Source organism: Pteronotus mesoamericanus, unplaced genomic scaffold (genome assembly GCF_021234165.1).
Source record: "Pteronotus mesoamericanus isolate MK-2021 breed Mesoamerican mustached bat unplaced genomic scaffold, CSHL_Meso_final contig_182, whole genome shotgun sequence".
Lineage (NCBI taxonomy): Eukaryota > Metazoa > Chordata > Mammalia > Chiroptera > Mormoopidae > Pteronotus > Pteronotus mesoamericanus.
The window spans coordinates 31850923-31878621 of record NW_026555078.1 but is presented as its reverse complement, the minus strand read 5'-3'; the positions used below and the strand labels follow the sequence as shown (position 1 = coordinate 31878621).

Sequence of the window (27699 nt, the reverse complement as noted above, 5' to 3'; positions counted from 1 at the left end):
CATATAAGTCATTTTGAATAGGAAGTTTTCTTCATTTCTTAGGCATGGTTACTCACACAGAATCACCCTTTTATAAGTAAAGTCAAAACTTGCATGGAACATCTACAATTAAAGGTAGAAAAATCCAGCTGTTTCCTGTGCTGAGCTTACACACATACTCAAACCAATATAATGTGAGATGTTGAATGATATTACTCAGGCTTTTTTAAAACCCTTTAGAATAGGATAGATGTTTTCAAATGCTTCGTAGATCTCAGAACGTTCTTTGGCACCTGTAAAGAAAACCCAAGTTTATATAATCTTTAATATAAGAACATTTCCAAATTTTTCTTCAGACTAAAATTTCATTGTCGCCCTGACTGGTGTGGCTTGGTTGGTCATCATCCTGCAATGCTCAAGGTCGCTGGTTCAATTCCCAGTCAATGCATATGCCTAGATCGCAGGTTCCATGAGAAGCAACTGATCAGTATTTCTCTCCCTCTCTTTCTCCCTCCCTTCCCCTCTCTCTAAAAATAAAAATAAAATCTTAAAAAAATAAAATTTTACTGTCATCCCCAATTACTTTTAATACGATGACATCTCTTTAGATATACCTGAAAAGTGACATTTATTCCTGGTGAAGACAGAATTTCGGTGATTACATCCACACTTCCACAAATGCACACCCTAGAGCAGAGTCTTCTAGTACTTCCACTATGTGGGCATATCAGATCACCTTTTGCCACGCAGGGCTCAGTATGAAATATGGAATGTTATTTCTAAGCGTGCCATGAATATAATGCCAGAACAGGATCTTTCATCAGCATCTGTAGGCATTCAGCTACCAGCAAAAGGGACTTCCTTTGATCCATTCATCCCTAGTTAAAATTTTGATTCCGTAATGTTATCTAACAAACTGGAGCTAGAGTTGTAAATGTCAATGTATGGGAAGGGATTATTAGAGGGGAAAAACTGTATTGGGTTGGCCAAAAAGTTTGTTTAGTTTTGTCTGTAAGATGGCTCTAGAAGTGCTTACTTATGTTTTAACTTCATTTGAAACAATTTTGTTAGATTGCGTTGTGACAGTTGCCATCTCAGTGTGCATTTAACAAAACATCAAAATTAGTGAATTTTTGTGCAGCCATGTTAATATTGAAAATGGAAGAAAATAGGGAACATTTTCAGTATATTATGCTTTATTATTTCAAGAAATGGAAAAATGCAACTGAAAGGCAAAAAAAGATCTGGGCAGTGTATGGAGAAAGTGCTGTGACTGATCGAACCTGTGAGAAGTGGTTTGCAAAGTTTTTGGTACTATTGACATTTTGGCCAAATAATTCTTTGCTGTGGGGCTGGCTGTCTTATGCGTTGGAAGATGGTTAGCAGTATGCCCGATCTCTATCCAGTTGAAGCCAATAGCAGGAGAAATTAAAAGTGTGTGTTTTATTTTACAGAAAAAAAAAAAAACTAAAGGGACTTTCTGGCCAACCCAATACCACTGTCACCCTTAAGAGTCTTTAATTTTAAGAGATCTTTAATTGTAACAAACCGCTCTAGGAGTTAAAGGAATAAAAACATGAATTAGACATGGTCCCCACCCGTGAGAGATACCAGTTAGTCTCACTCATCTCTCACCACCACTAGCTACCTGCACCGTCAAAGCGACGCAGGCACAATGTGCTAAGTGTTACAGCCTGGGATCACGTATGTGTATGGAACTGTCTGCTAATCAGGACATTATTATCTGATACTATTCTAGGAAGGATGCAAGGAGGTTAATGAAATAGATATAAAAACTTGGCATGAAGAGGAATAGAAAATAGCTTACGTTGATAAAAGCTTCCTTGAGAGCTACAAAGTTAGAGAGGAGGAAGGCTCAGTAAGAGAGCAGAAATAACCTCTAAGAAGTCTGGGTTAATTACAGGACAAATCACAGGGAATTACCAAAAGGAAGATCATAAGATTTGAGAAGAAGGTAGAAATCAAGATTTGGAACCAAAGATGAGCTATAATTTAAAAATGGAAAATGGTAAACATTGGAAAGGATATGGAGAAACTGGGACCCTCAGACATTGCTGATGGGAATGTAAAAATGTTTCAGCCACTATAGAAAACAATTTTGTGGTTCCTCAAGAAAGTTAAAATAAGAATTACCACATGAACTAACAATTCCACTCCTGGGTACATATCTCCCCCAAAATAAAAGCAGGTACCCAAATAACACACATAAACCTGTTGATTGCAGCACTATTCAAAACAGCCAAGAAGGGAAATAACAAACTCAGTGTATAACAAACTATGGTATATATACACAATGGAATATTATGCAGCCATAAAAAGGAATTAAGTACTGATATATGCTACAATGCAGATGAACCTAAAAACTAACTGAAAGTAGCCAGACACAAAAGGTCACATATGGTATGATTCTGTTTACGTGAAATAACAAGAATAGATAAATCCAGGGAGAGAGCAGATTGGTGGTTACCAGGGGCTAGTGCGAGGGGGAACGGGGAGGGACTGCTTAATGATACGGGATTTTACTTTGGAGAAATGGAAATGTTTTGGAACTAGACAGAGGTGGTGGTTGTACAATATTGTGAATGTACTTAATGCCACTGAATTGCTCACTTTAAGATGGTTAATTTTATGTGAATTCTACTTCAATAAATTTTTCAAATGTGTTTAAAGAATGAAGGATGAAGTCTTTATGAGCTTCAATTACATTTGAGATATAAAGGGGGAAAAATTAGTTATTGGTTGCCAAGGAGTTTACTATCTGTGAGTCTCCACCCTCAAAGGTGCGGGACAGGGAGGAGGAGGAGTTCCTGACACAGCAGAGAAACTGTATCGTTGAGGTAGGAGAAACCCCATAAGTCTCAGCAGATATTTGTTATAGCACTAAAATCTTAGTTTCTAGAGAGAATGGTTTTGTAGAAACCAAAGAGTAAACTGGGGAAGAAATAAAACACCAGTATATCAAACTCTCTGCCTCTGGTTTGATGGACTTTTTTGGCTTCTGAATACATTTGAATGGAAGAATCTTCTTTTAGGAAATGGAGACATATGTATAACAAACACACTCCCATTCCCCAACCCACGCTCTGAAAATACCAAAATAAGGTCCTTTTTACATTTCATTGAGGAACAGAGTGTCTAGATCCAGAATTTTGGATAATTACACACTTCAGTTGTATCATAATGCTTAAAAGAAAAAAAATCCCTAAGAGCATTGCATTCAAACCCAAAGACTGTAATATTCTGGTATCCCCTGGGGAGTGAAAACACCTATCACCCAAGAGGGACCAGACACTGAGAGTGATCATTATTTTATATCATGGAAACATTTAGAAACAAAGCACTTTAGGGAGATTATCTGGTACAATTTTTTCACTCCATAAGAGGGAATACTGGGGCCCAAGAAGTTGAAGTTTTCTTGAATATTGAATAGCAGCTATGGGAGAAGACTTCATATATCCACTGTTCCTTCTTTTACACCAAAAGTTGTCAAATAAACATTGCCAGGGTTTGTAACTGGGTGTTAAAGTGAGCAGATTTGGCCAATATAATCGAATATTTCCTCTCTGAAATTACTGGCACCAAAACTGTAAGGGAACTCAAAGAAATCTACAGATTCAATACAAGCCCTATCAAAATATCAATGTCTTGTCTTTTCTTTTTACCAAACTAGAACAAATAATCCTAAAATTTATACTGAACCACAAAAGACCCTGAGTAGCCACAGCAGTCTTGAGAAAGATCAGTGTTGGTCTCATGTTACTTGATATCAAACTATACCACAAGACTATAGTAATTAAAACAGCATGCTACTGGCATAAAAACAAACACATAGATCAATGGAATAACCCTGCACCTATCTGGTCAATTAGTCTATGACAAAGGAGGCAAGAATATACAATGGGGTAAAGACAGTCTCTTCAATTAATGGTGTTGGGAAGATTGGACAGACGTGTAAAAAAATGAATACAGACCGCTTTCTTACACTGTACACAAGAATAAATTCAAAATGGATTAAATAGTTAAATGTAAGACCTGAAGCCATAAAATATGGCTCCATGAAGGAAACCACCAACAAAACAAAAGGGCAGCCCTCTTTTTCAAGGTGCCCTTGAGGCAGCTGGCTGCTTCAGGATGAAGCTGAACATTTCTTTCCCGGCCACTGGCTGCCAGAAACGCATTGAAGTGAACGATGAACGCAGCCTTTGTCCGTTTTAGGAGAAGCGCAGGGCCACAGAAGTTGCTGCTGGTGCTGTGGGTGAAGAATGGAAGGGTTATGTGGTTCGAATCAGGGGTGGGAATAACGAGGTTTCCCCATCAAGTAGGGTGTCTTGACCCATGGCCATGTCCGCCTGCTGCCGAGCAAGGGGCGTTCCTGTTATGGACCAAGGAGGACTGAGGAGAGAAAGTGCAAATCTGTTCAGGGTTCCATTGGCAATGCCAACCTCAGTGTTCTCAGCTTGGTCTTGTAAAAAAAAAAGGGGGGGTGGAGTGGGGGAGAAAGATACTCCTGGTCTCACTGATACTATGGTGCCTTGTTGCCCAGGGCCCACAAAACCTAGCAGAATTGGCAAACTTTTCAATCTCTCTAAAGAAAACAATGTCCGCCAATATGTTGGGAGAAAGCCCCTAAACAGAAAAGGTGAGAAACCTAGGACCAAAGCACCCAAGATTCAGCGTCTTGTTCCTCTACCCATCCTGCACCACAAATATCATCCTATTGCTCTGAACAAACAACATACTAAGAAAAATAAGGAAGAGTCTGCAGAACATGCTAAACTTTTAGCTAAGAGAATGAAGGAGGCCAAAGAAAAATGCCAGGAACAGAGAGCCAGGAGACATAGCCTGTCCTCTCTGAGAGCTTCGACCGCTGAGTCTGGTCAAAAAGGAGTTTCTAAGAGTAACAAATAAACAAGAACAGGTATCAAAAAACAAAATAAAACAAAACAAAAACAAAAAAAATCAAACTACTGAATGGAAGAGAGATTTGTAAATAATATATGCAATTAAGGGTAAATGCTAAACTGTATAAAGAACTCATTCAGCTCAACATCAAAAAAAGCAAATGATCCTATTAAAAAATGGACAGAGGACATAAATAGACATTTCTACGAACAGGATACACAGATGGCCCACAGACACATTAAAAGATGCTCAGCATCACTAGTCATAAGGGAAATGCAAACAAAAACCACAATGAGATATTACCACACAGCTGTCAGAATGGCTATCGTCAATAAATCAATAAACAAGTGTTGGCAAGGATGTGGAGAAAAGGGAACCCTAGCGCACTGTTGGTGGGATTGTAAATTGGCGAAGCCACTATGGAAAACAGTATGGAGGTTCCTTAAAAAATTAAAACTAGAACTACCATGTGACCCAGCAATTCTACTCTGGGTACTTATCTGAAGAAATCTGAAACACTAATTTAAAAAGATATATGCACCCCTATGTTCACTGCAGCATTATTTACAATAGTCAAGATTCGAAAGTAACCTAAGTGCCCATCAATAGACAAGTAGATAAAGAAGTTGTTGTACATATATATGATGGAATAAAAAAGAATGAAATCTTGCCATTTGAGACAACATGGATGGACCAAGGGGGTATTATGCTAAGTGAAATAAATCAGACAGAGAAAGACAAATACCATATGATTTCACTTTGTATGGAATCTAAAAAACACAACAAACAAACAGAAACAAACTAATGGATGCCAGATGGGAGGGTGTCAGGGGATGAGTGAAAAAGGTGAAAAGAATTATGACGCACAAATTGCCAGTTATAAAAACAGCCTTGGAGATGTGAAGCACAGCATAGGGAATATAGTCAATAATATTGTAATAATTATTTATGGTGTCAGATGGGTACTAGACTTAAGGTGATCACTTCATAAGGTATACAAATGTCTAACGACTATATTGTACACCTAAAACTAATATTGCTTGTCAACTGTAATTGAAAAATACATTTAAAATATATAAGTAGCAAAAAAATTTTAAGGGACCCTAAACTGACCCCATACTCCTTTTTAATAATCAGTCAATAATCAAACATCCCAGTAAGTAGCACTAAACTCTGACTAGATGACTGTCCCCTTTTAAGCAAAACTTACTAGTCCTTTCCTCCAGGTTATAATGACCACCACTTTGGGGGATAAATCCCTAAGCTTGGTGACTGAGGTGGAAATTCTGTGGCTGGTACATGAGAGAAAAAACTGGCTTTGAGATCAAAATGATATGAGCTCAAAAGCCATCTCTACTACTAACTAGCTCTGAAATCATGGACACATTGTTTATCTTCTGAGTTTCAGTCTCCTTACCTGAAAAATAAGGACGATACCTTTCCCAAAGTGTTGTTATAAAGGGTTAAGTGAGGGAAGGTTTATAAGAGGTCATTTGTGAACCTTATTTTACAAAATCTAAGCCATTTCCATTGCTCTGGAAGAACATGCAGCACTTCAGAGTTAGGGACTTTGGGGTGGCTGGTCCAAGCACACATGGCTCATCATTTGGTTCTGTAAGAGGCGGTATCACGTAACTTGTTTATGCCTGTCTCCTTCACCAGGGCTGGGTTCCTGCCAGTTGGGGAGTGTGCTTTTATATCCTCAGCAGCTAAAACAGAATGTATACCTCAAAGTTTATCAAATATTAATTTTCAATATTACATGGATATTCTAATTCTATTCTTATACCAAGTCATAACTACACATCTTATTTTCCCAAGTGAACTCTCTCTCTCTCTCTCTCTCACACACACATACACGAAAATCACAAATTGAGAAAAACAGCAATAAACCCCTAAAGATATGCATTTTACAGTATATTATTGGGAGATTACCAGTAACGATTGACAGGACTATTCTGGTCTCCCCCTGGCCTACTCACTAATCAAGTCAGTCTTGCCATTTTTATGCTGCTCTCTGACCTACTTGTTTTCAAGAACCGCTGACATCTACCTGATTGAGGGTGACCCCCAGTAACAAAGACCCAGCTTCTCACTCTTCTATGCTGGAGGGAAATAAATGTGAAGCATCTTACTAAAGCCTCATTAGACTCCATAGTCCTATGATCAGGACAAGGCATCACAGAAAACCTCCAGTCCTGTTCAACGCCAGGGTAAAAAGCAAGGAGAGTGGGCTTTCACCGAGAAAAGTAAGAGCTAATATTTATGCTTTGCTTACCTAGGCCGGGCACTGTTTGTTTCCTCATAACACTTAGCAAGTATTTTCTACGACCACCTTCATTTTACATATGTGGAAATCAAGGTGGAGAACTTAAACTCACTCAAGGTCACATAGCCAACAAATGGTAAAGCCTGGATTCAAACTGGACAGCGGCCTGCGCAGTCCATCTTTTCAGCCACCACACCGCTAAGAGTATTTATCATTTCTCAGCTGACAAGATTATGAAGATGGTGCACAAATGACCACACAGGTGTTTTCATAGGATTATCATAGTATATAATTTTGGAGTAAAGGCAGAGCTGGAGACCAGACACATACATAAAAAAATAAAGGTCAGAAGGGGTCATCACAAATTAATAAGGAGGGAAGAGTATGCAGCATTCAGATGGCTGGCTAACTATTTCAGGATGGAGTATGGAGATCAGCTTGGCTCATGCCATATAAACTTGGCATTCATTTTGGCAGAGAAGAGTAAAATGTGTAAAAAATAGACAAAAATAGCAAACTTCAGTAGAATGGTATAGAAAAAAGAATCTCAGCTATTCAAGAATTCTAAAAACTCATCTTTATGTAAAAATAACTCAACTGGAAAAAGTCACAAATATAACAAAGGGTAATTATTTTTAATATTATGGTAAACTCATACAAATCCTTCAGAGAGAGATTATTAAAAACTAATAAAAACTAAGTTAAGTTAAGACAATAGGAATAAGTTATTTACAAAAGATAACATGGTCTTTATTAGACGTAGTGAAAGCGATCAATTTCTATTTTCGGGTACCAGTGAGGTTAAAGCAGTGAGATAATTTCCACTTGTAAAAACGTTTTCTTTTTTACAAAAAACATTTCCTGTAAAAAAAAAAAGTTTTTGTTTTGTTTTTGATTGCTGCTGAGAATTTTTAGAAGATACTTCGATATACTGCTGATAGGAGCGTATGGTATAGAATTGTACTGTCTCACTCTTCAAAAACAGCATGGTAATTTGTACAGAGAACCTTAAAAATTGGCATATCTTTAGACACAGTTCCATTTCTGCGCATCCAAAATAAAATAATTCTTTTCACATAAAAATAGCCAACTGTCTGTGCCATTTATAAGCAGCAAACAAAGAAGGAACATTAAAACCCCTGACCATGGGAGAGTCAGTTTGGTGCAATGACACGTTGGAACAGAGGTCAGGAAAGTTAAGCCCGCTGGCTGAACCTGGTCTGCTGCCTGTTTTGGCATAGCTTGCGAGCTAAGAATGAGTTTTATATTTTAAATGAGTGGGAAAAATTTTTTTAAAGGGGGACTATTACATGACACATGTAAATTAATATGAATTATTAATTCACATTTCACATTTCAGAGCCCTCTCCTTTACATAATGCCTTGAGACATTTTGGCACTAAAATGGCATAGTTCAGTTGTGACAACAAGGACCCAGTGGTGTGCAAGCCTGAAATGTTTAGTATTTGGTCCTTCACAGAAAATAGTCTGCTGACCTTTCTGGGAGAACATTGTGCAGCTGTTAAAAACCTTCATAAAGAGTTTGTAAGGAGGAGTTAAGTTACATGCGTTACAATGGTTAATAAAAAGGATGTAAAGATGAATATACATGTCAAAATGACAAAAACATGAAAAAGTTACATTGTTTCAAGTATTGGGACTGATGGGTGAAGTTACATTCCTTTCTATTTTTCATTTTTTTCAGGTATTCATTCTATAATAGTGAACAAAGCTATTTAAGAGGAAAAGCAAAGCACACACACAGCTATTGAATTTTGTAAAAGTCAGAAAATAACTTTAGAACTTACCTGTCAACACAACTTTTCCAGATACAAAGATAAGCAGCACTATTCGTGGTTTTACCATTCTATAAATAAGGCCAGGAAACAGTTCAGGTTCATAACTATTAAGATAGAAAAGGAAAAAGTTAAAATCAGCACTCTTTGACTATTTTCTTATAATATTCAAGACCCAGTAATTATTAAAGCTGCATATTAAAGCATAGTGAAAAAGCTATTTTGCTAAACATGTATTGGCCATCTTGATAAAAGTAGTCTTGAGTGTCCTAGGTAATTTCTTGTGCCAGTCAAGGACAGAATGCATTTTGGGTCGTGATTTTTTTTTCAAGTGCAAGTCATCCCAAGCTTTTAGAAATTAAGGTAACTTAAGGCATCAGATTTTCTTGGTTAAATGTTCACCATCTTTCAAAAAAAGTCTGTCAATAAAAATCCATAAACACATTTTCTACATTTTCCAAGTTCCCCCAACAATGAGCATATTTTGTATGCATTTATAAACTGATAAAGTTATCTTTTTTAGCAGATGGAGCCTATAAACTTAAGGAGATAGAACCACTGTTACTTGTCTTTGGACAGGTACTGTATAAGGAAAGAAAACTAAACTATCCCGAGTTTTGAAAATTCAGGATTTGTTCCTACACATAGTAACTCACTCTCATTTACCACTAAATAGTAAGCTGGCTGCTTCACAGAGCAATGGATAATAGGGCGAAGAACTGCTTCTCCACACTCCAGCATAAAGAAGAGGAGAGAGAACTGGAAAACCTTGCAGAGGCCACAAAAAAAGGTCAGGAAGAGGAAGCTGATAAAATAAAACTATTCTCCAAACAATGGCTAATGGAGAACAGATAGAAGAGAAAGAAGATATTTGAGAACTGGAACATTGGAATATTCCTGAATCACTGCACTTAAGGGGTGAGTCCAGACAACGTGGAAAACTTCATTCCATTCTGCAAAGACTCCAACAACAGAAGATGTGAAACCTTTGACTGACACCAGAAAGAGGTGTCAGAGTGGCGACCCTTCTGAGGTACATGGAGGTTGCTGTGGGTTGCCCTACAACATCACACTACCCGACTGCAGCGTGCCTGTCCAGACTCCTACCCACTAACCGCTTCCCCACACGAGGGAGACCATGAGACCAGCTGGAGCCTTGGAACACCCCATGGGAGCTACGAGGTTTGAGCCAAGAAAGCGAGGCTAGGGGCCCAGAAGGAATGTTTCCATTTGACTCTCCAGCTGAATCTTAGGGCTCTAAGAGGGAAAAGAGAATAAGAAAGTATGTAAATAATAGTGACCTGCATTCGGCTTTCTCTGAACCATAGTTTTAAGATGCCAACCAAATGATCTCCTGATTAAAGACTTATTTCATTTTTATTCTGTGGCTTCATTTCAAAAGAAGGTTGAGGTAGGAAAAAGAAAAAGAGGTTTTGGTTAGAGATGAAGAACACTTCCTGAGGACTGGGAATAACTAACAGCTGCCAATGTCTCGGCCAATCCAAATTGTTCAAGTATCAGCTTAAATGTCACTTCCCTTAAGAAGTCTTCCTTGACCTACACGCCTCCCCAGTATCGCTCTCCTGTCTGATGGTACCAGAGCACTCCAAGGGAGGGGGTTCACCTTTCATAGTTACCCTATTTCTTTATTGTCTTTGGCTTGTGTGTTTTCCCCGTCAAACAGTGAACTCCAGGAGGGCAAGGAATCATGCTGTATTGATGGGCACTGTCACTGTAGCATCTGCTACACAGTAGCCACCTAGATTTTACTCATTTAAGAAATATTATCAAGATATTTATTATTGCCTTTACAATTAAAGAGAAGGTAGAAAAATGCTCAGGGAAAATGGAAAATGATCATAGCATAAGGAGATCGATGGAGAACATTCCAGTATTATCAAACGCTGATAAATACAGATTTGTAGAACCTGGAAAATCAAATGAATTTGAGGTTTTACTATCAGGCAAACTTGATCTGATAATTGGAACTGGTGTGTGCCATGACGTCATGAATGCACACACTGGAGTTGTCATCCATAACCTGAGGATGGCGGCCGGATGGGGAGCGTTTGGGAGAGGCCAGAACGAGGCTAGAATGAAGTAGCTGTGGGAATGCAAAGTGAGCTTCCTTGCCAAATTAAAATTTTAAGAAATGGATGAGATCATAAAACTGGCTCAGAAGGAAGACAGAAGAGCAACAGGCCCACTCCAAGAGGCTAAAAGCAGTGCATCCAGTGAATTCCCTCCTTGCCCGACAGGCCCTGCTGTCTTTCAGGAGGTGGCAGCAGTGACAAGGGGTACTCCTGCTCTAGATTTAAATCTGACCTGCAGTGTTGGTGAAACAGAGATGAAATGAAATTTAGGAGGAATTGCACGCATCACTTTAGAGGCCTAACTGGCCAGAAAGGGGAATGCTAAGTCTAATTAGAATTCAGGTAGAGATCTTCCCTATGTTCAGAAAAAGCTGGTTCACAGAAAGACAGACTAGAGGACCACTGTTGAGAACCTGGAAGATAAGATGGCTTATGTGTTAAGAAACTCTTAAAAGTGAAGATTTTACTATGAACCTACAAATTATCACAAGATTGAAGAAAGAAAAAAATACCTAAAGATGCAATGTCTTGCATGGGGGGGCTTTCAAGTGAACCCAGCGGATACATCCTGGGTACTCAATAAGCAGATGTGGAAAAAAATTGACGCAGAGAAAAAAAGGAAATACAATCAAGGGGAAATTAAACATTGCCTGAAGAATATTAGAAAAAGCTAAATCTCAGAATGAACTAAAAATGTTAAAATGTTATGGGAAAACAAAGCAATTTTTAACTTCTGTTCAGATCATGTCTCAAAAGAAAGTCAACAAATGTTAGAGAAAGCACAGCTTTATGATCCACATCCTCTATTAAACAGCATGAGTGCTCAAAGGCAAAGGGAAGGAAAAGTGTCAGAACGAAAGGACTTAAGTTCAAGCTAGATGCAGGGCATCCGTGATTCTAAGCCAGTTCAAGTGCCCGGGCCCAAGAGTATATCCCAACAGGTGGTGAGATTCGGTGTTGACCAGTCAACCTCCATCACTGTTCTCTAAGGATCTCAAATGGATGGGAGAAGCACCAAAGTAGCTGAAGGAGGGTGGGACAGGTCAGGGAGGTGGGGGGAAAGGGACAGGGGAGAGGAGGGAGGAGGAGGAGGAGGAGGAGGAGGAGCAGCAGCAGGAGCAGCAGCAGCAGCAGCAGCAGCAGCAGCAGCAGCAGCAGCAGCAACAGCACCAGCACCAGCATTTGCTCTTGAGATGGAAAGTTGCATTTAAAGCAGCCAGGCCAGCTGGAACTACTCCCCTGAGAACATGAATACACTACAGAACAAACTGTGCTGGCCTACAGCTACACACATACAAGCAAAACCCTCAAGCAACCCAACGGGACAAAAACTAGACGGGATTCACCTTTTCTTGAACCCTTTCTCCCCTCACCAGCTGTTCAGCCCCTTCTGCCTTGCCTACCCCATCTCACACCCCTTGTCCTTCCCTCCCTTGCTCTCACCCCCAAGTCAGATGTACTGTTTTAGAAATCTACACATCAGTGGGTCTCATTGTGTGGGCCACTGTCCAGTACCATTGGCATCACCTGTGAGCTATAACATTAGAACTGCAAATTCAAGCAAAATCTCTGCTGTTACAGCCCAGGCAGAAATGTATTTTAATAAGCTGTCCAGATGATTACCACTCATCTTAATTTAAGAACCATTATTCCAAGAGATTGGACCTATATTGTAACTGATGAGGACTTAGGCATAGCATCTTAGGCCTGTCATGTATTGTGCCTTTACCAGAAATATTATACTCCTCTAAAAGATACATTGTAAAAGCAGCCCATAATACAACTTTAATATGCTGGTGAACACCAAGTTGTTATGTAACGATCATACCTACTGAACTGCTGATGAGTTAGCACCAAGCCTTCCAACCTGATGGGAAATCTCACATCACAGCTTCCAACCATGTTCTGAATTTTAAAATCGAGGAATCTGGCGGGGAACCCAAGCTTCTGCACCACACGGGCGTATTTTCTTGCTGCAAGTCGAGACTGCTCTTCACTGGGGAGGGGCAAATGTGTTTAAAGATGACTAATCATCGTATCCTCCATGGGACTCCAGCTATATTCACACACCTCTCTGACTGTATTTCTACCATTTGTACATGTTTCTCTTTCACTCTACAAGTATACTACGAACCTGGAGATTTGCAGGACGAGGACCTGTGTCCTCGACTCTTGTCCCTTGCACCTATTAAAAGGTATGGTGCAATGTACAGTTGAACTGAATCATAAACAGATTTTTGTCTAAATTTGACATTTATTTGACATTTATCACATGTAAATTTTTTCTCTTACTAGTTTTAAGTGCTTTTAGATAGATTAACTATTCCACTGATTCCCATAGTGTGTCCTCAGACCAGCAGCAGCAGCATCACCACCTGAGAACTTGTTAGAAATGCAGAGTCCCAGGTCCCACCTCAGACCTGCAGGCACCCTGGGGGCAGGGCCCAGCACTCCGTGTTTTAACAAGCCCTCCAGGGATTGTGATGCTCCCTAAACTTTTAGAACCATCCATCTGCTCTAAAAGTGTGTGCCATTCAGATGGAAACAATTGCAACAAAAATAAGGACACTTTGCATATAAAAAAATCAGCATGAGGCGGGCATGTGCCAGTGGAAAGGCACAGACATGGTGCATGATGTTAGGACTTGGGCCCTTATGGGGCAAGTTACATATTAAGAAAAACATGAAAATACCTCAAAATCTGCCCAATTTCGCTCAGGCTTTCTCACACAATTATCACTCGACTCATATCTTTTTTTGAGAAAGAAAGAAATTCCTCCAACTCTATGGCTCTGTTCTAAGTGTTTGCCCTACTCCAACCCTAAATCCGTGTCAGAGACTGTGAAATCCTGATATTTGAGGTTTTAGGTTTCATCAGGTACTTTTCAACAGTCGCTATCCAAGCAAAGCCGTGAGTGGCAGGAGTTGCCCAACAGCAGCCACCCCTGGCGGGTGCATCATGTCCAAGGGTGTCCAACCTTTTGGTGCCCCTGAGCCCCACTGAAGAAGCGTGTCTTGGGCCACACCTTAAATATATTGCAACACATAACCCCAAAACAATCTCATAATGTTTTAAGTAAATTTATGATTTTGTATTGGGCCGCATCCAGAGCCACAGTAGGCCGCAAGGTGGGCAGCCCTGATTGACGCCGCCCTCTGTTGTGGGCCAGCCCTATCTTTAAGCTGAAAATCAGAAGCACACGAAAGGGAAGCCAGACTAAACATGTTTGCTGGACCAAATGAAGTATTCGATTTTCTTTTCTATCTGGATCCTTCATACACTTCACGTTGATTTTCCTCACCCATCTTGAACTCCTGAAATGTCCCTAGCAAGGCCATGTCCCCAAGTTAGCAGTGGAACAAAATGTTTCCAGTTTGAAAAACTACATTTCACCTAATTGAACCATTAAATTTCCCATGTGCCTGTAAGATCAAATTTCAAGAGTTTGCATAGTTCTGTAGTTTCTTGGGATATTAGCTATGAATGTCACATAGGAATTTTTGCTCAAAAAACTAAGACTGTATAAATGTTATTGTACAAACATTAGGAAATAGATTAAGAACCTTGAACTGTCATAACCAGTGGTGAAAACTACTGATAAATTTGACCCTTCTGCACTTTTCCTATGCAAACACAGGTCTGCCTCACTATGAAAACTCTGGTTGCTCTAACTAAAAAGAATAGATTTGGTAAATTTGTGGAGATAATTGTGATATCTCATCTACTAACCAAATGTTTACAGCTCTCTATCCAAAACTCAATAACCAGTAGATTTGGGTAACAATATTTCTTTACGTGAACTCACTATCCAAGCTTTTACTATCAGACGTTAGGAACCAAATAAATTCAGGTAGTGAGAGATACTCATGAATGTGTGTGTGTGTAATATGAGCATATTTTAAAGTGCAAATTGGATAATAAACCTATAATTTAGTTGCCTGCTCTTCCCTCCCCAAACTTCACCTGATGTGACAATCCTTCCAACTCAATCTACATGCATGCATTCAATGGCTAAATATAATTTTGTCTTATGATCTAATCGAACCTCTACAACTACATATTTGTTTTCTCCCATTTTAAGCAATGTTGAAATGAACATCCTTGCAGATATCTTGCAGAGTTGTCCAGTAATGACTTAACAATGGGGATTTCTAGGTCAAAAAATATACAGTGCAACAGAAGAAAAGCCTAGAAACTTACTCAAACACATGTAAAAAACATAACTTGTAAAAACAGGTGGGGTTGGGAAGAATGGAGTAAGAATGGATCTTCAATAAATGTATTGGGGCACTGATTGGCCATTTGAAAAAAATTATTTATCCTACAATGAAGTAAAATTCTAGACCTGCTCTGCCCAATATGGTAGGCACTGGCAACATGTGGCTATTTAAATTTAAATTGATTAAAATTAAATTTAAAATTCAGTTCCACTTCCAGTCAAGATGGCGGCATAGACAGACACGGCTCGCCTCTTTGCACAACCACATCAAAATTACAATTAAAATATAGAACCATTATTCAGAACCAAGAGAAATCGAATTGAATGGAAGTCTAACAAGTACAGAATTAAAGAAACCACATCCATCCAGATAGAGCCATATCTAAGATTCCATCAACATGGCTAACGCTGTTTGACCCACCTTGGAGGTCCCCACCTCACCCAAATTATGGGCCCACCCAAGCTGCTTTTTGATATGAGGCTGGTCTTGGCTCATGCTTCGTAACTTTCTAAATCCTATCAAACAAGTAACAGCTAACCTCAGTGAGCCCCAGGCCCAGAACTAGCAGCCTAGATTCATAGTTTGGCTTCTCCTGGGAATTTCCAAACTCAGCACAAGTAACAGCCATCTCAGATTGCTTTATAATTCAGGCAGGGTGGCCTCAGGCAAAACACAAGTGGGGATGACCTTGGCTGGCACCACCTGGGAAATCCCCAGGGCCAGCACACCCAGTGGACAGCTACAAACTGTGTCAGAGTACCACCACCCCGCCCCTGCACAGCTGATACTCCACAGAGGACAGATGGTGGTGGTCAGTGGTCACAGCCAGTCCTTGCAGCTGACTGGTCTGGTGAAATCCCTCCCATTGATCTGCCAACACAACCAGGGCTCAACTACAAGGGGAGGGTGTACTCAGCATACACAAAGGGCACACCTCGAGTACCCAGCTTGAGTGATAGGGGAGGCTGTGTGTCCTGACCCTACAGGACATCTACTATATTAGACAACACTACGAAGACACAAAGACAAAGCAGCTCTACTTAATACTAGAAACAAACATAGGGAGGCTGCCAAGACAAGGAGACAAAGAAATATGGCCCAGATGAAAGAACAAATCAAAACTCCAGAAAAAGAGCTAAATGAAATGGAGATAAGCAATCTACCAGATGCAGAGTTCCAAACACTGGTTACAAGGGTGTTCAAGGAACTTAGTGAGGACCTCAGCAGCATAAAAAAGATCTAGTCAGAAATAAAGGATACACTAATTGAAATAAAGAACAGTTTACAGGGAAACAGCAGTAGAGTGCATGAAGCCAAGAATCAAACCAATGATTTGGAACATAAGGAAGCAAAGAACAACCAATCAGAACAACAAGAAGAAAAGAGAATCCAAAAAAATAAGGATGGTGTAAGCAGCCTCTGGGACAACTTTAAGCAATCCAATGTTCACTTCATAGGGGTGCCAGGAGGAGAAGAGAAAGAGCAAGAAGATGGAAATCTATATAAAAAAATAATGAAAGAAAACTTCCCTAATTTGGTGAAGGAATTAGACATGCAAGTCCAGGAAGCACAGAGAGTCCCAAACAAGATGGACACAAAGAGACCCGCCCCAAGACACATCATAATTAAAATGCCAAAGGTTAAAAATAAAGAGATGGGAGGGGTGGTGTGGGAGAATGGGTGAGAGATGAGGGGATTAAGAAGTGCAAATAGGTGGTTACAGAATAGCCATGGGGATGGAAAATACAGTATAGGAAAGGGAGTAGCCAAAGAATTGAAATGCATGACCCGTGGGCATGAACAAGGGTGGGGGGACGGCCTGAGGGAGTGGGAGGTGCTGGGTGGAGGGGGGTAAAGGGGAAAAAATCAGGACAACTGTAACAGCATACTCAATAAAAAATGATTTAAAAAATCAGTTTTATTTTATTTTATTAACTACCTTTCAAGTGCTCAATAGGCACATGTGACTAGGGGCTACCACACGGGACAGAACAGATATAGAACATCTCCATCATCTAGAGAAAGCTCTAGAGGAATCAAAACATCAACTTCCCTTCCTCAGTACAAAGCAGCACCTGAAAAAGGCCAGAAAAATTTATGGAGCTCAATATTTATATAATACTGTGTATGGGGCATGCCTTCTTAAGCATGAAGCCAACACTAAAACTGTACAGAAAAAAATTGGATAGACTTACTGACTATACACAAAAAAATTTAAATTGTGTTTTTTAAGAAAAACCATTATAAAACACCATTGACATTAATCTGGGAAAAATATTTACAGTATAAGGTGGTGAAAATACTTAAATATCATCATAGAAAATTGGGCAAAAGACAGATATCTTCATAGAATGTTGGGCAAAAGACACAACAGGCAGTTTATATGCTTATGAAAAATTTGCCTCATTAGTAAATCAAAGAAATGCAATTAAAGTGACATAGCTTTTACCAATTAATTTGGAAAATATCAAACATATTAACACCCCGTGTTCACTGGAGAAAATGAACACTCAGTGCATCTGTGGACTGTGGAATGAGGGGAAATGGGCGCAACCTCTCAGGAGGACACTTTGCTACTGCTCATCTTTAGTCCTCAGGAGGAAGCGCAGCTTCACAGTCAAAGGCTTTGCATCCTCACAGCAGGACAGGGCTTCCTGTGCATGAGACCCAGGAAAGACCAGCCTTGTAAGGGATGCCGCCTGGGCTAATGCTCAAGCTAATGGTCAAGACATGTCTAATTTCCCTCTTTTAAAAGTTCTGTCTGTTTATCGGCAATGTGGGAAACACACAAGCACACCACGCCCAGGCGTATAACAGGCTTTATCTCTACGGTAGCTTATTTTCTTTTTAATGTACCTTAAAAACAAGTTGTAACAGCCTAGTGACGCCCCTTCAGTTTAACTGAGGGGACTGTAAAGTGTGTTATAAGCCAGTATTATGAGGCTGAATGTGTTTAACACAAAATTTGGCATTTAATGAACTTAATTCCTCAGCCAAGTATTTTGCTCCTCTACGTGTTTGAGAACATTAATGCCATCCTTCCTGGATTTGCATACTGAATTCTTTGTCTGGTAGGGGTGGGCAGTTGTTCCTCATACCTCTTGGCTCCTGTGCAGACCATTTTCCCCGAGCTAAATATGAGGGCTGTCGTCCTGGGCTCGCGGATCCTCATTATGACAGCAGCAAACCTCTACACACAGAAGCCAAGGGGACAATTAGTCTCTGCTAAACACCATTCTAGTTGCAAAGCTGAGCTGGACATGAAAACAGTCTTGAATAAACTAAGACTGGGTGGGAAAACTAAACAATGTCTGAGTCTATACTGCCCACATTAAGATTAAATAATAAAAACGGTCATGATTCTAAAATGTACTTAGAAAAAAACAAGTACTAACAACAGTAAAGGTAGAATTTGAGTGCCTGATATGTTTCAGGCCCTATTCCAAGAGCTTTACAGGATTTCTCCCATTTATCCTCATAACAGGATTCAGGGAAGTCCATTATTATCCCATTTTAGTGCACAGGAAAACTAAGTGGCTATTTAACTTCCACAGGCAATGTTAAAGGTGAGATTGAAAACCACTACTTACCTGACTCTGCTTTTTACTATGAATTATTTCCTTTTTCTTTCAAAGAATTTTTGAAAAAAATAACAGGAATGTTACAGACTTTCCAGACTCTAGAATGTATTAAAAAGCAGCCAAAGCATAAAAGAGAATATATATACATATATTCATTTGTCATTCATGCTGCAAATGAATAACAAAAAGTTGATTTGTCAAATTCCTGCCTGCCACAGCAGTTCTCAAAGTGTCGTCCACACACCAAGCCCTCTAGGTGGTGCTGATGCAGAGGAGGGCTGAGGACCACTGGCCTCCATACTGACATGTCACTTAATGACCTGCTCTTCCTCCTGGTCCTATATACACATTCCGTTCCCCTTCTCCCTGCCCCCGTCTCCTTAAGTTGGGAAGGGAACTGGCCTGGGTACTACACAAGACTCCAAGTTCTATGAATCAGAGCTTCTCTACAGGACCAAGATGGGGTGGGCAAGTTCAGGTTTACAGTGTTAGCAGACAGTGAGAGACCCCTGAGTCAGAACTGCACAGAGTCAAGTCCTATTAATGATTTCCAGGTGTTTACTAAAAAGATAGCACTTTCATCTGTATTCATTTTCTTACATCCTTATGGGAGTTTAAGGGCCAAGACAATTTCTTTGGCTGTCAAGTCCAAGTTTGGACAGGTCTATACCCTGAAATAAAATGAGGGGAGAGCTGAGGATGGTAGAGGATAAAATATGCTTCAAATGCTGATTGCTCAATCTTGTCGGCAATTATTGCAGCAGCTATAAGAATTTCATCAAGTTTCCGTCCTCATCATAGCCAGATATATGAAATATAAAAAGGAAAATTATATTGCATTTGGGTAACATTTGGATTCAGATGTCAACAACACTACCAGCAAAAACAAATAATTTATGAAGAATTGATGCTGGCAAGGTCCTCTGGGTTCCTACTAACATGGTCTTTTTCATCTAACTCCATAAATCCTCTATCACCCAAGACAGTGAACTTCTTCCCAGGAGGGACCAAGTCTTACTCATCTTTGTACTAAATACAGACCCTGCCAAATCATTAAATGTTGATCGAATTAACAAATCCATTTCCTGGGTAAATAGGCCACTGAAAATGGGATGCCTGGCCTTGGCAAGACACAAGAAAGAATAGATTTTGTTAAACTTTGAGGGGAAAAAAAACCTCCTTGAATCTTACATTAGTAAGTAGCAGCTTGAAATTTATACTTCAAACAATTTAACTTTCTCAAAGAAGAGAAACTGTAACTGGAAAAATACAGAAGTGCTGGCTAGGTAGACAACACTTAGAAAAAAATATTTCCAGAATATGATAGCATTGTAAGAAAGTTAGCACCCCATAGTCAGGCTGAATATAGTCAAACTGAAAAAAGTTTTTGAGTGAAAAGAGAAAGGTCTTAACTTTTAGGAACTGCTCAATTACTGCTTTATTCAGCATAGAGAAGGAGGTTATTTTTTAGAACTTCAAAACAGAGAATGAGGCAATTAACCTTTTGAGTTCCCAAAAACTTTTCGCTCATAAATGTGTTCTTTAAAAACAAAAACAAAAACAAATCAATATCTTGATCGCAAAAAGGAAAGTAAATCTAAATGAAAGCTAATTGTTCAAAGGAATTCTGAGAAGTCTTACCTTTGGGTTATATTCTGCATTTTTTGCCTGTAAAGCTATTTTCTTCAAATCCAATTTACAGGCCAGGTTTGCAGTAGAAACTATATTCCTGAAGAAATAAGTCAACTTAGAAAATTATATCAGATATAAAAAGAATTAAAACTAATGTCCTCATTTTATAAGTTATATATTAGTAAATTTGTAGAGGCGGAATTATTCTAAATCTGAAATACATAGTGACGTGGTCCCTAGTAAAATGTAAAAATTCCAAAGTAAAGTGACAACATAAAGTAGCTTTTCCTAAAATGGTATGACTACTTAAATAAAATTAAGTTAGAAATCTTTTTCAAAACAATTTTCAAAAAACTGTATAAAAAGTACAATTTCAAATCAATTTGCAAATTGAATGCAGTTTTACATCTTTATATTTTTTGTGTTTCACCAGCCGCAACCACAATTTTCAGGAACTACAGTGCCTTAGTATAAATGCAATCTTTCAAAAATGTACATACTCTCGAATTAGTGCTTCATTTTATAGAAAACCAAACTGCCTAAAGCCACAATCTAGTAAGAACTGACACAACCAAGAATAATAAAATCTGAAATTTTCTTCCCTCTACTATTATCCTGAAATTAGTTGTCATCACATTCAGGAATATAAAATGTGTACACCCAGAAGCATCAGCCATCTAAAAAAACCCCAACAAACAACTTACTGTAGTTGAGGCACAATTTCAGAACATTCTGAAACAGGGGTCATTGGTGTCATAGGAGTTATGGACGCCAGGGGCAAGGAGTTTGTTTTCTCGGGAGAGGGCTGGACTGAGTCAGCATCACCAGGGTGCAGAAGTGAGCGGGACTCAGATGAACTGCTGCTATTTAAGCCCAGGCCAGCATTCTGTTTTCTAGGTAACGGCAGCCTACTTTGCTGACTTTGAGTTTTACAATTTGCTTCAGTTTCATGCTTGCTTCTAACGGCAGTCTGGGCTTTATTTTCTTGGGTAAGTTCATCTGGTAGGAAGCTAAGGTCCACAGATGACAAACCACCAGATGTTTCTTTGACTTCTTCAAGGTGTGAATTATGCACAGCCTCTGGATTGGATGAATTAGATATGTAGACATCATAAGGTGCAAGTGGGCTCGGCAGGGGCAACCCAGGTGGGGCGAGGTCATCCTAAGCCATTACCAAAAAGAGAGACAAAGCACAACAAATAGAACAGCATGTCACACCAATGGGTACTACCAAGGCCCACAGGCAACGTGTTCAGGATGAGAGGCAGTTCAATACAGCTGACATTCCTGCTCTGTCTTTCTACACCAAGTAGGTCTATTACAGTGTTACAGCACCCATAGTAGAAGCAGAAAAATGTCTTAACATCCAGAAAAAGCATTTTTCATAAATCATTTGTCCTACTTTAGTTAGATCTATAGGAAGTTGCCACTCTAAATCCAATTTTGTAATAAAGGTAACCATGCTCTAAATTATGTGTAGTTTGAAGAGAACAGATTTACTCCTTAAATTAATTGTAAACTTTAGTTGATTTAAAGACTTTTTTTTTTTACAGTTTTACATACATACTTTAAATAGAAGAACAATAAGTGAAGGAAGTTTTAAGATACAGCTGGAGTGCTAATCAGGACTCCACTGAGGACTCATTGTTATTCCTTCGAGGCAAAGGACACATAAGAAAAGGATCTAGTTATGTCAATTTGCCATAGGAAAAAGTTATTGAAATTTAAATGGCAAGAATAGTTTAAATCAATATATTGTATTTTCAGTCCAGGAAAGGCTGCTCAACCTCCATTAGTATCAACCGAGGGAATGAGGTGTGTAACTGAAGGAAGCAGCTAATGTAAAATTCATGGAGTTATTATGGAAAAAATTGATTACCTTGATACATATATTACCACCTACTTTGCCCAAGTTGCAGGCTGAGGTTCTAACTTTTGAGCACTGCTTGCAGGTTAATCTCAACCCTTAGATCTTACTTCTGACAACTGAATAGTCGCAAATGCCTCCTTACCTCTTTGCATCTTCTCGGTAACGAAGCTACCTCAGCTAAGACAGAATGTCTAGCCAAGTGCTACTGAATTGCTCTGGTACTACAAGCCCAGCAGATGGCAGGGGTGACTAACTGATCAAAGAAAACACTGAGAAACATGCAGTCATTTTCTCAAAATATGATTTTTAAACTTATTTCATTTTAACTTGTGTAATTAGCCCCTGCCTCCCCCACTCCCACCCCACAGGTCGGCTCTGGGAAAAGTTAGGTGGGGACTGGGGACACCGGCCCTTATTCCTTTCCATTGTTTCCTTCATCTCTCCTGTCCTGGCTGGAAAGGATCTCATCAGCCAATTTACACTAACGTACCAATGTCTGCAACCGTCGGTGGCGCCCCTCCTTTGTCCCACTGGGGCATTTTAGCAGGAGACAACACTCTCGACCAAGGAAACTAAACTTTAACAAGGAATTTCAAATGGTGATGGAAGGAGACTTGACTTGGGGTGGTGAACACACAACACAATATACAGATGATGTGTTGTAGAATTGCACAACTGAACCCTATATAATGTTATTAACCAATGTCACACCAATGCATTCACTAATAGAAAATAAAAATAAATTTTTATAAATAAAAAGTAGTAAAGCAAGGAATTTAAGGCGATGGAAACAAGATATTGAAGGGGGATGTTCTATGGCAATGGAACCTTGAGTTTACCTGCAGGAACTCACTTCAGAGAATGTACTGATAAAGTATCCATTGCATCCTTGACCTTATACATGAAACTTTCTGTTAAACGGTTTTTGCAGAACTATAACTCACTCATCTTTCCCAGGACCCTTCCTGTGTGGGCTCTGCTTTGCTATGTTAAAGGCTATGGGACGTCACTATCTCTACCTCAGCCCTTTCATTGTCTATTTAAAAACCCTCCCTTCCTCGACCCCCTCCCCCCAACTTGTTCTCTTGCTTTTGTTTTTGAAGACTCCTACCTCTCTTACCTACAATATTTGACTCTAAAGATTTAAAAAATTAAACAAAAGGACACTTAAGAATCACAAACTGAAAGAAGCCACAGATGCCTCCAATTCACATTTAAGATTCATCCTAGCCCAGGTTCGAAGTCTGGTGAGCAATCTTAGGCCAGTGATTTCAACTCTCGAAACTTCTATTTTTCAACTGAAAGATGGAGCTAATCAAGCCCACATCTTAGACTTGCTAGGGCTTTTATGAGCTAAAGAAAGCAAAGCCCTTCCGGCGCAGGACTCGGTGCTCGAGCACTGGGGCGGGACGCAGACCCTGATTCTGGGACAGTGCGGCAGCCTCCAGGCTCACCTGGGCGGCGCACTGGTCCAGGTAGAGCTCCAGGTACGTCTCTTCGTCCTCCATGCGCAGAGGTCGCACTCTTGGGGGCGTGGGAACAGAGGCGCAGAAGCGCCCTCGCGGGTCGAGCTACTGCGGAGTTCGACCAGGCGCGCGGGGCGCCCAAACCATTTATTAGCCCCGCAGCCGCACGCGGCGAGGCGGGGCAAGGGGTCTGGGGGCCCAAGCGTGGGTGGGGCCGGACCTCAGCGCCCGCCCAGTCCACGCTCCCGCGGAAGGCGCTGGTGAATTGACGTTGAGCCAGAGAGCAGGATGCAGAACGTGCACTCGGACCACAGGCCACTAAGGAGAGTGGGAGGGCTGGAGCTGGGACGGGGCTGGGAAGAGGCTCCTGTCCGAGGTGTCATCACTCTACTGCCCACAGCTGAGAAGCAGCTCGGCCTGCAAGGGCAGAATTTCCTTCAGCACCTGCAAACGCTTTTGCCTCTTGAAGGAGAGGTCTGCATGTTAATCACGTAAAAAATGAACGGATTGGACGGTGAGAGAATAAAGGATTTTTCCTTTTCTTCAACTTTGGAGCAGAGCTAGTGGAATTTGAGACCTTACCTAGTCGGATGTATTACTTTTATGTTATTTCTCACCTTCAAATCCCAGGTGGATTTTCTAAGGCCACATAGAAAAGAATGTCGCTGCACAGTTAGGGATGAGGCAGCTCAAGAATATCAAACATTCATAGGAATTTTCTCTTCTTGAAATCCTTATTTTAATTTTCAGCGCCTCAGCTTTCATAAGAACCTAAAAGTGCAGAATGATATAAATATAATTGACTTTTTTCATGTAAGATATTTCAAAATGTACTTGGAGACACACATAAAACATGCTTCTCTGAGAGCATGAATTTTGATAACTCAAATTTGTGTCTCTGAACCAAGCTCTTATATGATCAATAAAACTTAATTGGTGAATGAAGCTGTACTCAGAATGGAGCATGGGAAGCAAATGATAGAAGAGACACATTGTTCTAAGAATCAGATAACAATTAAAATCTTACAGAATTTCTAATCAAGAATAGTAAACATTTTGAGAAAGCTGGAATTTTATTTTATATAATCGTTATAATGATATATAATTTAATGATTTATGTTCATGAGATAGCCTACAAAAACATGTTTAGCACAATACCTGTCTAGCAGCTCAAATATTAACTCTTAGTTTTGTTATTAGACTATTAGGGACTGAATGTATCCCCGACCCCCAAATTTATACTCTGAAACCCTAGTACAATATGACTGATATCCTAGTAAGAAGAGAGAGAGAGACAGAGAAAGTGAGAGAGAGAGGGGGAGAGAGAGATGTGTATACACAGGGATGTGTATATCCAGAGAAAAACACCCTGTGAGGACACAGTGAGAAGGTGGTTGGTCATCCGTAAGATGAGAAGAACCTCAGGAAAAACCAAACCTGCTGATACTGGTACTGATCTTGCAAGGCTAGCCTACAGAACTGTGACAAAATAAATTTCTGTTGTGTAAGTCACTCAGGCTGTGGTATTTTGCTATTCCTAGCAAACAGTACACAGACTAATAAAGTGTCTCATGTGGAAGGTGGAATTCTGACACGCCCCCCCCCCATTCCTGCCCCCTGATGCGTATAGGCTTCTCTAGTTATTCAAACACTAAACTATGTGCTGCTGTGAAGAGGTTTAGCAGAAATTAAGGCCCCAAATTAGTTAGCATTAAGAAAGAGAATAGATTATCCCAGATGAGCCTGGCCCAATCAGGTGAGCCCTCAAAAGGAATTGGGATTCTTCCTTGGGAGGAAAATTCAAAGCTTGGGGAGATTCTTCATTGCTGGCTTTGGAAATGGACGGAACCGCACTTAAAGGAAAACGGATGACCTGTAGGAGGTGAGAATGGCCCACATTTGACAGCCAGCAAGGAAATGGAGGCCTCAGTCTTCAGCTACAAGGAATTGAATTTGGCCAACAGCCAAGAAAGGAGTCCCAGAAGGGAGCGCTGTTGTCTAATATCCCGTTATGTCCTTGTAAGCTCTGGGCAGAGAACCGAGTCAGGCTGTGCCCAGACTTCTGCCTTGTACATCTGGGAGCTTATAAAAAGGTAGTGTTCTAAGGCACCAAACTTGTGGCAATTTGCTACTCAGAAATAGAAAATAAATGAATCACACGCTAGAAATAAGAAGTAGGGACACAGATTTGAAGTGATCTGCAGTGCAAATGATCAAGCAAATGAATGGTATGGTAACAATAAACAAATTTGTGTAAAGGGTCCATGAGTATTCCTCGTACTGTTTTGATTTTTGCAACTCATTTCTAAGTTAGAAGTTATTTCCAAATAAAAGTTTTCAAAATAAAGGATGAGAAACTGGTTTTGTGGATGTTTTCAGTTGTGTTGGTGAGTCAATTTATCCAAAATCTTAAATCGATTTAAGAATCAAAAATTGATATGATTTGATGGAATAATAATTAACTGCTAGCATTTATTGAACTCTTACTATGTGCCAAGCACTATCTGATTAGTTCATATATATGAACTGATTTAAACATCACAACAACCCTGAGAGGTAAGTATTCTGTTATCCACATTTTACAGTTGAGGGCTACTGAAGCACAGAGAGGTTAAGTAACTTGTCCCAGTTCACACAGCTCCTATTCGGAGTATCTGACTCTGGAGCCACGTGCTATGCATTGTCCCCCATCAGAGTCTACACCTGCCATTTCAAGTTAGAAGTTTGTTTTTATTTGAGCGGAGCTTGTTAATCTGTTTTGGTTCTGATTTTTTTTCTTCAGAATTTGTAATATTTTGTACTTTGGGAAAAAACCTCATAACTTATCCAAAATTTTTAATTCATCCTTTCTTAATTAACTATTGTAAAGATTAAATGAGTTAAATAGGAGTATGTGTAAACTTTTACCAGGCACTGTGCATATATATAGCATTGTTTTTAGTATCTTTAAAGAGGAACATCAAGATGTGGTTGGACCGTGTTCATGGTCATGAACAGTATGTAAGAGAGATCAGCTCTACAGAAAATAGGCCTTTACTCTTATTATAAGAGGCCTTGTCTCTCATCATAGAAAATATTAAAATTAACCCACATTAAATGCTATTTATATATAGCTCTTTAAGAGTTGAATGGCTTGTGACTAATTGACACACCATATTTTGTAGATATTTAATCAAATTTACTAATTTCAGTTTTGGAATTAAAAGGAATTTTGGACCCGGTAGATTTTTCTCAGCTCTCAATTTTATTGGCCCTTAAAAGCTCATAGGCCCTAAGCACCGGGCCTCAGCTTCAAAAATGCCATCACACCAATGCTGGAACCAGAGATTGTCTGGCAAGAAAAACAGGTGGAACTTCCATGTTGAAGGACTGTTGGGAAACGTTGTTTCACTAGGTGGCGCTCTTTCCTCTCCATAAAAGGAGTATCTTCTGGTTTGGAGAGCAAACAGCTTTTGGAGCCAGAGTACAAAGGGGTGGGTCCATGCATCCCTTAGAAGTTAAAATAAAAGGTGGCTATTTCTCCGTGGCAGAAGATCGGGGGGTACTTACAAAAATAAATAAGATTAGTCACTGTACCAGTCGATGCGAATATATTTGTACATATTTATACAAAGTGATTCAAATTATAGTGGGTAAACCAACCAAAAGTGTTTGTAGAGTAATCTGCCGTATTACTACCTTGATTGGTGTTATATGTGAAGGGCAATTTTGCTCTCTAGGGAAAAGCTGAAAAGCAAGAACTTGTGTAAATGTGATTAGGTTTCTTGAGGCCGTGCTAGGAGACAACATTTCCAAATCTGGCGGCAATGTTGCTAGACGCAGCCTTCTCTTTCCCTTGGGAGCCATGGACGTTCATTGTGATTAATCTC

General features: G+C 39.8%; 1 protein-coding gene across 1 annotated transcript; it reads right to left on the bottom strand.

Annotated features, from left to right (window-relative positions):
• Positions 1–195: 195 nt before the first annotated feature.
• Positions 196–23872, bottom strand: TBPL2 (TATA-box binding protein like 2). The gene is made up of 7 exons (XM_054567040.1): positions 23819–23872; positions 21199–21656; positions 20504–20591; positions 18380–18471; positions 12889–13056; positions 8980–9074; positions 196–272 (listed from the first exon to the last, which is right to left on the bottom strand). The coding sequence occupies exons 1-7, from the start codon at positions 23870–23872 to the stop codon at positions 196–198; spliced, it is 1032 nt and encodes a 343-aa protein (XP_054423015.1).
• Positions 23873–27699: the final 3827 nt, after the last annotated feature.